The sequence below is a fragment of the Grampus griseus genome, assembly GCF_964374135.1.
Source record: "Grampus griseus genome assembly, chromosome: 8".
NCBI lineage: Eukaryota > Metazoa > Chordata > Mammalia > Artiodactyla > Delphinidae > Grampus > Grampus griseus.
The window spans coordinates 83,593,941-83,606,134 of NC_139002.1; the positions used below are offsets into that span (position 1 = coordinate 83,593,941).

The following is a 12,194-nucleotide window of genomic DNA, read 5'->3' on the forward strand; positions in this document are numbered from 1 at the left end:
ATGATGTTAGATGTAGGTTTTTCATAGATGAGCTTTGTCATACTCATAAAGTTCCCTTCTATTCAGCTTTCCAAAAGTTTTCATTAGGAGGGGATGCTGACTCTTGTTAAAAGATTTTTCTATATCAATTTGATGTTCATGATTTTTTCCTTTTCAGTCTGCCAATATGGTGATTTACATTGATTGATTTTCAAATGTTAAATCAACTTTACTTTCCTGGGGTAAGCCCAACTTGATCATGATATATTATCTTTTTTATATATTATTGTATTCAATTTGTTAAAATGTTAAGTGTTTTTTGTATTTATGTTCACGAGGGATATTGGTCTATGATTTTCTTTTCCTGTAATGTCTTTTTGCCTGTTTTTTGTTATCAGAGTAATGCTGCCTCACAGGATGAGCTGGGAAGTATTCCATCTTCTTCTATTTTCTGTGTGAGAATATGGAGAACTGGCATTATTTTTTCGTAAAATGTTTGGTAGAATTCCCCAGTGAAGCCAGCAAAACCATCTGGACCTGAGGTTTTCTTTGTGGGAAGGTTTTCAACTAAAAATTTAATTTCTTTAAGAGATATACGACTATTAAGTTACCTATTTCTTCTTGAGTAGACATTAGTAGTTTTTGCCCTTTAAGGAATTGGTCCTTATCACCTCAGTTGGCAAATCTATTGGCACATCTTTGTTCAGAATATTCCCTATTATTCCTTAAATAACTGTGTGATATCAGCTCTCTCATTCCTGATACTGGTAATTTGTGTCCTTTCACTTTATTCCCTGAACAGTCTGGCTAGAGGTTTATCAGTTTCTTTGATCTTTAAAACAAAAACAAAAACCCAGCTTTTGGTTTTCTTGATTTTTCTCTTTTTTCCTGTCTTCTATTTCATTGCTATCCACTCGAACTTTTACTATTTTCTGTCTTCTGATTACTTTGAGTTTGATTTGCTCTTCGTACTCTCGTTTCCTAAAATGGAAGCTGAGGTCACTGATTTGATATCATTCTTCTTTTCTTACATATGCATTTATATAAATTTCCTTCTAAGAACTTCAGTAGCATCCCACAGTTTTTAATATGTGTTTTCATTTTCATTCAGATCAAAATACTTGCTAATTTCCATTTTGATATCTTCTTTGCTCCATGAGTTATTTAGAAATGTGTTACTTTTGTCCAAATATTTGGGGGTTTTCCAGAAAGCTATCTGCTATTTTTTTATTTAAGTATAGTTGATTTACACTGTTGTGTTAATTTCTGCTGTACAGCAAAGTGATTCAGTTATACATATATACATTCTTTTTTATGTTCTTTTCCATTATGGTTTATCACAAGGATATTAAATACAGTTCCCTGTGCTATAGTAGGACCTTGTTGTGAAAGCTATCTGCTATGGATTTCTAATATAACTCCATTATGGCCAGAGAACGTTTATAATACTTAAATTCTGTTAAGGTATTGAGACTTGTTTTATAGCTAGAATATAGTCCATTCTGTTTAATATACTGTTACTTTAAATGAATATGTCTTTTTGTTATTGAGTGCATTCTTCTATAAGTATCAACTAGGTCAAGTTGATTGATAGTGTTGTTCTAGTCTTCTGTATCCTTACAGATTTCTCCTCACTTGTTCTATTAATTATTGAAATAGGATATTGTTATTGCTGACCACATTTGCACATTTTTCTCTTTTTCACAGCAGTTCTATTGGCTTTCACTTCATGTATTTTGAAGCTGTGCTATGAGGTAAACAAACATATAGGATTGCTAAGTCTTCTTGATGAACTAATCCCTTAAACATTACGAAGTGACCCTCTTTATCCCTGGAATATTCTTTGCATTGAAGTCTACTTTGTCTGATATTAATTTAGCCATTCTGGCTTTCTTTGGATTAGTTTTATCATTGCATACATTTTTCATGCATTTACTTTTAAGCTATTGTGTCTTTATATTTAAAGTGGGTTATTGGGACTTCCCTGGTAGCACAGTGGTTAAGAATTCACCTCCCAATGCAGGGGACACGGGTTTGATCCCTGGTCAGGGTACTAGATCCCACGTGCATGGCACAACTAAGAGTTCACATGCCACAACTAAGGAGTCCACCGGCCGCAACTAAGACATGGCACAACCAAAAATAAATAAATAAATAAAATTTTAAAAAATGGATTAAAAAAAAGTGGGTTATTTGTAGGTCAGCATATAGATGGATCTTGCTTTTTTATCTAATCTGACAGTGCCTGACTTTTAAATGGGCTGTTTAGATTATTTACATTTAATGCAATTATTGACACATGGGTTTAAATCTACAATCTTGTTATTTATTCTCTTTGTCCTGTTTTTTGTTTCCCTTTCCATCTTTATCTGTCTTCTTTCACATTAACTGAGTATTTTTTAATTATTTTATTTTATCAACTTTTTTTGCTTGTTAGACATATAACTCTTTGTTATATTATTTTAGCTTCAGGGTCCCTCATAAATATCTTTAATTTACCAGTCTACTTTCAGTTGATATCATACCACTTGACAAATATAGTATAAGAACTTTACTTCAGGCTTCCCTGGTGGTGCAGTGGTTGGGAACCCGCTTGCCAATGCAGGGGACATGGGTTCGAGCCCTGGTCCGGTAAGATTCCCACATGCCGTGGAGCAACTAAGCCCATGCACCACAACTACTGACCCTGCACTCTAGAGCCCACGTGCCACAACTACTGAGCCTGCGTGCCACAACTACTGAAGCCCACACGCCTAGAGCCTGTGCTCCACAACAAGAGAAGCCACTGCAATGAGAAGCCCATGCACCGCAACAAAGAGTAGCCCCTGCTCGCCGCAACTAGAGAAAGCTTGCGCACAGCAACAAAGACCCAACGTAGTCAAAAATAAATAAACAAATACATTAATTTTTTAAAAAAAGACCCTTTCTTCCATTTCTCTTATTGGCATTTGTACTGTTGCCTTCATATATTTTATATCTACATGTTTTTATCTCCATAATAAATTTATTATTTTTTTGCTTTAAACAATAAATTATATTTTAAAGAAAATAAGAAATGAGGTCTTTATATTGCCTATGTAGTTATTATTCCCAGTGCTCTTCATTTTCATCTGATACCATTTTTCTTCTGCTTGAAGGACTTCCTTAAACATTTTTTGTTCTGTAGGTCTGCTGGTGACAAATTCTTTCAGTTTGTGAATAATATCTGAAGTCTTTATTTTGCCTTAATATTTGAAAGATTTTTCATTGGGAGATGATTTCTATACTGACACGTTGGTTTTTTTTTTTTCTTTTAGTTTTTAAAGATGTTCTTCCACTTTCTTCTCACTCTTATTGTTGCCAACAAGAAATCTGCTGTCAGTCTTATCTTTATTCCTCTTGTAAATAATAAATGTCTTCCTCTCTGTGTACTTATAAGATTTTTCTCCTTATCACTAATTTTAAGCAGTTTTATTATGATTTTCCTTGGTTTCTTTTCTCTGTGTTTCTTGTGCTTAGAAGTTGTTGAACTTCTTGGATGTGTGGGTTATAGCTTTCACAAAATTTGGAAATTTTTCAGACATCATTTCTTCCAATATTTTTCTGTTCTCTGCTTCTTCCCTTCAGAGACTCTAATTATTCAGAGATTAGGCCATATGAAGCTTTTCACGTCGCACTGATGCTGTGTTCATTTTTTTTTTCAATATATTATTTTTTCTTCTCTGGCTTTCAATTGTGAATAGTTTCTATTGCTATCTCTTCAAGTTCACTAATATTTTCTTCCACAGTGTCTAATCTGCTATTAGTCGCATTCAGTATATTTTTCATGTCATACATTGCAGTTTTCATACCTAGAAATTTGATTTGAGTCTTTTTCTATCTTCTATGTCTCTATTTAACATGTTCATTCTTTCCTCTAGCTTCTTGAATATATGGAATACAATAATAACAACTGTTTAATGACATGAGTATTAATTCTATAATCTGCATCATTTCTGGGTCAGTTACAATTGATAGATTTTTCTCTTTATTATAACTCTGGACTAAGTGAGCTGAAGCATCTCTGTCTCCGTGTCCCATGGTTTGCCCTTGTCATTATTGCAAGTTGACGCTTTGTGTGTTTCCAGTTTACAGCATTGACTCTGCCCCAGAAATCTTTCTTATTACCTACTCCAAATATAGCACCACATCAACTGGGACTTGCTTTGAGTTTGTTTTCCCCTTCTTGGGAACTGTGTGTTTAGGACTCTACTAGCACTGGCCAGCTTGTGAGATAGCAAGCTACTGTCTCCCTCATCCTTCTGCCTGGGTTTCTCAATTAATGTACCCTACTCATTCACTGAGGTATCTACTACCACACTTGGCACTCACTGGCAGTTGTTTGACTGGATTTTGGCCTACAGACTGTGTAGTTTTGTGGCCAAGAGTGACTTATAGATTATGGTTACTTAAGTTTTGCATTCCACCCCAATTGCTTAGTAGCTATGACCTCGAGTAAGTGATTAACACCTCTATATTTCAATTTCCTCATCCATAATGATAGTAACAACACCTACCTTATCAGGTCGTTGTTAAGAGTACATGTAACAATGCGGTATAGAGAAATTAAAATAGTGTCTGTCTCGATTTGCTGTCACTGTTAGAGTAAGAATTCTAGACTCTAGAGATCTGACTCTGTAGATCACATTCCCAGCCATTATGTAATGTTCTAATGCCTTTTGGACAGTCTGCTTTGCATGTTAGAGAAAATTTCCCTTCTGTATTTGTGGCTGAGCCAGTTTCTCTGGTGCCTAATTGCCCTTGTTCTGCTTTCAGCCCTAAGCACATCGCAAATGTCTATCCAGCCAGAAGTAGCTGGCTAATAGCTTTCTAAGTCTTGAAGTACAACAGGACTTGTTTTTGTCAACACTAGGTAAAATCAAAAGACAAATGAAAAAGAAAAAAGAAAGCATTTAGGAAAGGTAAATCACCTTTCTTCCTTATTGCTAATTTTTTCTTCTAAATCTATTTTTAATTTTATCTTACCAAGTCAGAGAAAAACAAACAGGAATGGCACTTTTGGTACCTTACAAGCCAGCAATTTTTTGTCTCCTTGATTTTTCTTTCACTGTTCAATATTTCACATTCAGAAGATGGAGAAAAGATTAGGAATACATATAGAACATTAAAATTTTTAATTAATAACCAAAATGGATATAAAGAAAGGAGTTTCAATAATTATAGAGTAAAGCAGCAGCTTGTCTAAAACACAGATACATACTGAACACCAACTTTTCACTTCTAAAAATATCTAAGAAACACTATCAAACTAAGTGGTATATACTTTCAAGCTTATTTTAGAAAAATTAATATTGATATTTTGAAAACAAATTTAAAACCCAATGAAATTTCCATCTAAGCCAGGAAGCATCATGATCTGACTGCTTGGGAATCTTGAAATTAACATTTCTTGTTTTGAGGTAAATGGCTCATAAACATTACCTTTTCTGTAGGATTAACTTGTATCCTTCTAGTGATGTTCCCTCAGTGGCTTTGACTCTGACTGGATGACCAATAGCTAGGCAGCCCTGAGTTATCGCTCGGCTCAGGATCATTCCAGTCTTCCAATGAATAGAGAAGGGGGAGAAAGGTCTAAATAAGTTAAAAGAACCAGAAAATTCAACAATGTGTCACAAATAGTGAGGTCATTATGCCTGGATAAACCCGGATATTAACAGTTGCCAAAAGTGAAACACTACCCACAACTTAGCAGTCAGTGAGCCCTGCTCAGAATCAGTGATGTTCTGTCGGACAAGGGTGGCATTTTACAGTTCAGTGCAAAATAAAACAGACCTTGATATCTTCATTTGTCCTTTTTTTCTGTGCGTATTTCACAGTGCAGCAATTTGGGACCCATCACGTGTCACTTGTTATACTTATAACTACAGAGCTTACTTGAAATATGTATGCACAGAAAAAAAGAGTGCAGTGAACTGAAAAGACTGAAACAAATCCTTAACCTTTGTACCAATTAAAAGTTTTACTCTGGGTCTAAATACCATGGGTTAAGCATTTTAAGGTGGTTTATGAACTGCTTTTGTTTTAAATGTTAGGATTCTCAGATAAGGAAATTGATTGAGAACATTGTTTGAATGGCCATTTAACAATTTTCTTACTTAGTGAATCAACACAGCATTTTAAATAAGTGACAACCACTTAGGAATTTATTTACACATATTGAGGATTTATGTCATGGAAACTTCTCTGTTAAGAACAGGTAAAATGATTTATTTTGAAAAAAAGGATAGAACTCTAAACCTTAAAAGATTTTCAAAATTGTTTTCTTTTAGCATGTGACTTTTATTTCTCACATTTTTGTTGTGTGGAAAAGAACTACACAATGACTTAGGAAAAATATATTTTTCTAAATTTTTGTTCTAATAAGCCCTGAATGGAATCCTCTTTTGAACATGCCTGTCTATACAGAAAGGGAACTCCTTGGGGTAAGAAAAAAGAATCACCACTTATTAAGCACTTTTTGTATACCAGATTGTACGCTTGAACTTCACACGTATTTTCTCATTTAATCACCACAGCAACTGTGCAAGACAGGTGTGACTAACTTTATTTTATATATAAGAAAACTGTAGTTCAGTGCAGCTAAGTAACTTTCCCAAGGTCACACAAAGGATTCTAATTCTGATCTATCTAACTCCAAAACTCATACTGTTTGCATCAAGCATTTCAATTAGTTTAGGAAAATTTTTAGACAAGTACAGGTTTTCTGATATCATGAAATTCTATGAACAGATACCATAGAATTACAGAATATGAGATCTGGGAAAATAACCTTCCATATCAACTGGTCCAACTCTTTTACCAGAAGACTAAGGCCCAGATACGGTATGTGACTTACTTGAGGTCACATAAATGTTCAGTGGCAGTCCTAAAACTAAAACACTTCCATCAGTGCTCATAAATTGGTCAGATACAGAGCAGTGTTTTATATTACAGTGAAAGGTCATAAGTTTTGAAGTCAGACAGACCAAGAATCTTTCCTCTACCAGCTACTAGCTTCAGTTTTTTCAGCTGTATAATGAAAACCTGCATAGTTTTTATAAGATTAAATGAGATAATAAATGTGTATAAGATGCTTAGCATACGTTTAACAAAATGGCAGGTATTATTACTAAATCAGAAATAAAACGCAGCTTAGGGCTAGTAGTTAATAGAGTCTCCAGGTTGGAAGCAGATTTAAGAAATATCTAATCTCATTCTGCCTTTGTCTATGAAGTGAATAATATTTTTTAGTACCTTTGTGTCTTAGTTACTCTATATTTTTGTTTTTAACTCCCAGAAAAGCAAAAATAAAAGTTAAGGGCAATCCAAAATTTCATATGAGAAAATAGTTTCAATCTCTCCTACCCCCTAAACTAAGTAGCAGCAAACTTGCCTGGGTGACTCTGCACCCATGGAAGTGCTAAAAAGAAGCAAAAATAGTCTCCAGGGAGGGGGCAAAGGGAGGCACAAGAAGGGTAGATATAAGCTGTACCATCTCTTTCCAGACGTAAATATTTGGTGGCAATTACAAAACGTCTTTCAATAGCAAGAGGGAAGAGGAGAACAATGACATGTTCTCAGTTTAAATCTGATTCAATAGTATAAGAATAAAGTTAAAAAAAATAGTGCCAATACACAGGAATAAAATATGTTAGGCATTGTTCACATTTTATACTCAGGGATTTCTTTTAAAACTATCCTTACTAAGACCATATGCCATCACTATACGGTGCTAATCCACCAAGCTCTGCGAACCTCAACAATGAAGACTAAGGAGCGGAAGCAAATGAGATTCAGACAAATCTCATGAAAATGGTGAGTCTGTAGAGTATACCTAAGCTCTGCGCTAGGTTTAAATACATTCTGCAGTATTAACTAATCAGCACGTCTAAAACTGAGTTGAATGCTCACGTCGGGGTCCTCCGCACTAGACAAACCAGAGCACAGATTCATGACAGTCAACAACCGATATGCTTTCACTTGCATGCTTGTGTGCACGAGGGCATCAGGAACTGGAGCAGCACAGTGAGCCCAGGAAGTTACTTAGGGAGAACAGACATTCTTGGATACCTTTGTGATCAGCCACACGCTGGCTGCAGGCCACAGGGTGGATGGTGCTATGTGAGTCCCACTGCTCTCTTCACCACTTGAGAAATTCCACTTTCTGATGGAAACAGAGGCATGAAGGACAATATTGGGGTTCACCTATACCATGAGAAGAAGCATGTTTTTAACTTACAGTCTGAAAGTTAACCTTCCTCAACATACTTAACCAAAATAATCTAGAACATTATGTTTCTGATTGAGAAGGTCTCTTTTGAAACAGTAGTGTTCAATCCTATTAAACTCAATTCAATTAATATTTGTCGGGCACCAGCTCTGATAGGGAAGGCCCCGGACTGTGTGGTATGGGATATGATAAAACATTTTTCCTGCCCTAAATAAACTTACAACTGTAGAGGCGATAACACACACAATTTCATGTTAAGCTCCATATGTTTGATTAAATAGTGCTATAGTATGCAAAGAATGGTAGGCTCATTTCTGCAGGAGCAACAAAAAGTGAAGCATCTTGAAAGAGGTAACATCCAGACCAGGCCTTGAAGGATGAAAACAGTTTGACAGGAATAATGAAGAATAAAAAGGTATTCCAAGCAAAGGAAAATAGTATAATCAATGCACCTTAGCATTTATTGGTAGTCTCAAAAGGTAAATCTGGCCAAACTTAGAAGGCGTCAAGTGTAAGGCTATGGAGTTAGGTGTCAGGAGGGCTTTCAAGCAAAAGGGACTGGATTACAGAAGGTTTAGAAAGGTTGACCTGGCAAGTGTAAACATAATGGATTGCAGAATGGAGAGATCAAATGCAGGGAGAACAGTTGAGAGTTTGTACAACCTCATAAGAATAAAGGGACAGGAGCTGAGACTTCAGTGACAGTTGTGGGAATGAATGGGAGGGGGCCGACTGGGGAGACACTGTATCTCTATCCCATGTGTTTAATCAGATGACAAACGCCAAACGTATTGTGCACCTTCTAGCGTTTCTCACTTAGACCTGATTGTCAAATTAACAGTCATTCATGTCATCTGTCAGAATTCTACTCCTTCATATTTAATAAACTTTATCTCCTAACTTATATGATCACTTTCCCTGAATAATCATGCTAACTTTTAAAGTGCTAATCCTTATTTGTATAGGATTATGGGAATATGCCAACTTATGCTTTAAACTTAGTAAATGATGTTGCTTCAATAACAGTTAAAATCCTTTTCAAATATTGAAAAGTCTATTCTAAATCTTTGCTAATCCTAGATATTTGTTGAGTAGCAAATGATTTTTTAAAAAAACAAAAGTTAAATAATAATTTAAAAGGTAATGTTTTACAAGTGTGAACAGGCAATAACAAAAGGGTATGACCAATATATTTGATAATTATTCCATAATTATCTATAATTATTCTACAATGGAAGATAGTTACTTCTCTAGAGAAGAAAATGTCATATGACTCCTATATGTGAAAATAAAAATTTAAAAATACAGCAACCCCACCACATAAGCAGATTTGATTTACAGCTCTTTGATTGTGTATTCCCCAGTTAGCCAGTAGTGGCTGATTCTGGAGGGGAATCCCCCGCAGTTTCTGAACAATGGTAAACTATATTCTACTAATCCATCCACCACAGGACACGGCATTTAAAGTAGCACTCTTAGTCAACCTCCTAACTCCAAGTTGCCATCACACTCACAACTCTCCTCTGAAACTGGGAAGAAGATTGTTTTGACTGGAATGTCAGACAGAAGAATCGTACTGCCAACTGCTTCTTTGTACAGCACCTGCTGCCAGTGCCTAAATTCTTGTTATCTCCACAACATGGTTTAATCTTTTAACAGTTGGCTTATTGGTGAAGAGCGAAGGGGTCCTTTGTGTCTGTCTTGGGTTGGCACCCAGTATTAACACCATGCTGTTCTCTGAGAGATATTTTGCTGGATGGTTCCCAAGTGATTCCACATAGACCAGACAGAGCCAGGCCCACTAACTCAGCTTCATTTCACGTTACTAAAAAAGAAAAATCCTGCCAAGTCTGGGGTTCTAACACACTTAAAACTGACAATGGCCATTAAATTCTCTTCATGATGTCACTTTCCTTTTTCTTTTTCATTTAATCTGATAGCTTTGTTGTAGATCAAATGTTTAGGAAGGTGGGGGAGATAAAAATTGGAATTCAGAAAAGAAAAGTGCTCGGACAACCTGCAACATAATATGCCATGTGTGTCTCTGAGTGTGTGTGTGTGCACATGTGTGTGTACATGTGTGCATTCACGGGCATGTGTATAAAAGCATTTATGTTGAGACAGGTCTCCAAATATATACCATAATGTATGTCATTAGAAAACCTTTTTAAGTCCTGTTGAGAATCAAAACAAGAAGCTTTCTTTTATTCTTTTGAATACCTATATACATAGCTTCCTTTAAATGACCATTATGATTTTGCTTGTCTGAAAAAACTGTGCTGATACAGACGATGCCAGTGATAAAAAAGATGCATACATGTACTGGGCCCGTTAAAGCTTCTTGTTTAATTTTCTTTCTCCAAATCACCAATGAAAGTGGAGCAGACTTCAATATTCCTGTGCAATTTCAAAGTAATAAGGTCTTTTCCTACAGATCTACTGAGGAGCAAAATATAAGACAATGACATTTTTCTTGAAAGAAGGAGCTCATAGACCACAACCTTCATTCTAAACAAAGTGTTTACTACACAGAAACTTTCTAAGGTTTTTCCTTTTGACAGTAATTTTAGGACCAAGTTAAATAATTTACTATACAAATTAAAATCACACCTACAAGAAATGTTCTACAATCTCTTTCCTCATGTCCCTGATATTCACTCTTATTGTTTCCATTCTCTAAATCTATAGCTGATCAATCCACCCACCTCTAAGACCAAGAACTGGAAAAGCTGGGAAAGCAGAAAATATTAGCGAGTACCTAATTATGCAACCAAACAAGGGAAAATATCTAGGATCTAGGTGTGCAGTCCTCAAATAGATTCCAACTCTTGGTCTAAAAATAAGGAAGGGACTTGCAGTTTCATTTAAAGTTCTGTGTCCTATTCTAATGTCAATCAGTTCAAAATTTAAATTAAAATTTTTTATTTACTCCAGTACAAATTATGTGTAGGAAATATTATTTCTTGAGGACTTGCTCTCCAAAGAAATAGGACAGTAGAGAATTGTTTGCCTTTTCCTAGCCTCCTTTGTGACATACAGAATAACATATTCTGCTAGCATCCATGACTGCTTAATTTACAAGTAAACTGGTAACAAACATGCCATAATTCTAAAATCATAACTTGGTGTTTTTCTTACTGTTTCCATACCAAAAGTTGTCACTAATGTGCTGCTTATGTCTGATCATACTAAAAGGATAGGATCGAAATCAGTTTCCTTTTCATTTTGACAGAATATATGACCTGCCAGACACCGGAGTATATTTTTCTGCTATATTTTCCCATAACCAGGTATTCCTCAAGCTATTCTTCTCATGAATCTTTTTTCTTTTATATTAACTACCATGAAGTTTGTCTCTCACCCACTTCATGGAAACATATAATTTTATTTCCCATAAACTAGAGCAATGTAAAAATGTTGCCAATTTATGTAACAATAGAACGAAAGATGTGTTCACCAAAATTCTCCACTTGTAGTAGATTCCAAATCTTTTTTTAGAAATGGATAAAAGAGCAACAGGTTGTAATTGTCAGGGTTATATCTGTCTTCTACATTACTAATAAGGATTATATGTTCCAAATTTTTCTCTGTAGGAAGGGTTTTACTTGTCAATATGAGATTTAAAAGAACAGTCAGGGGTTGGGCACTGCTATCTCTATCTCAAGCCAATTTTAAAACATATGCATCAGGAATATCAGCTTCTGCTCCCTCCTCTCTATCCCTGTTGTAATTCTCTTAGTGCCTTCTATACTGCCATGAGCATCAAGATTCTACAATAAAATTCTCTGTGGACATCCATCACCTCTGCCTGAATCTCTCTTTAAAAGTGCTCCTTTTCAGGTTATTAAATTGCTATTTCCAATGTACTGATCACCTCTCTGTATATAATCGGAGGCATTTTTCTGAAAGGATTTCAAAGGTTTCATAGCTAAGGGGCCATTTTTCTTTGAAAGATTCTCTTTACTAT

General features: G+C 35.4%; 1 protein-coding gene across 1 annotated transcript in view; it reads right to left on the reverse strand.

Annotated features, from left to right (window-relative positions):
* DCDC1 (doublecortin domain containing 1) overlaps positions 1 to 12,194 on the reverse strand; it is a gene marked incomplete at both ends in the record, with an annotated part of 429,210 nt that overhangs the window by 173,611 nt on the left and 243,405 nt on the right. Inside the window, 2 exons of the mRNA XM_082661206.1 lie at positions 5,440 to 5,558; positions 8,068 to 8,202. Coding sequence (XP_082517332.1) covers positions 5,440 to 5,558; positions 8,068 to 8,202 — 254 coding nt within the window. The remainder of the gene's footprint in view (positions 1 to 5,439; positions 5,559 to 8,067; positions 8,203 to 12,194) is intronic.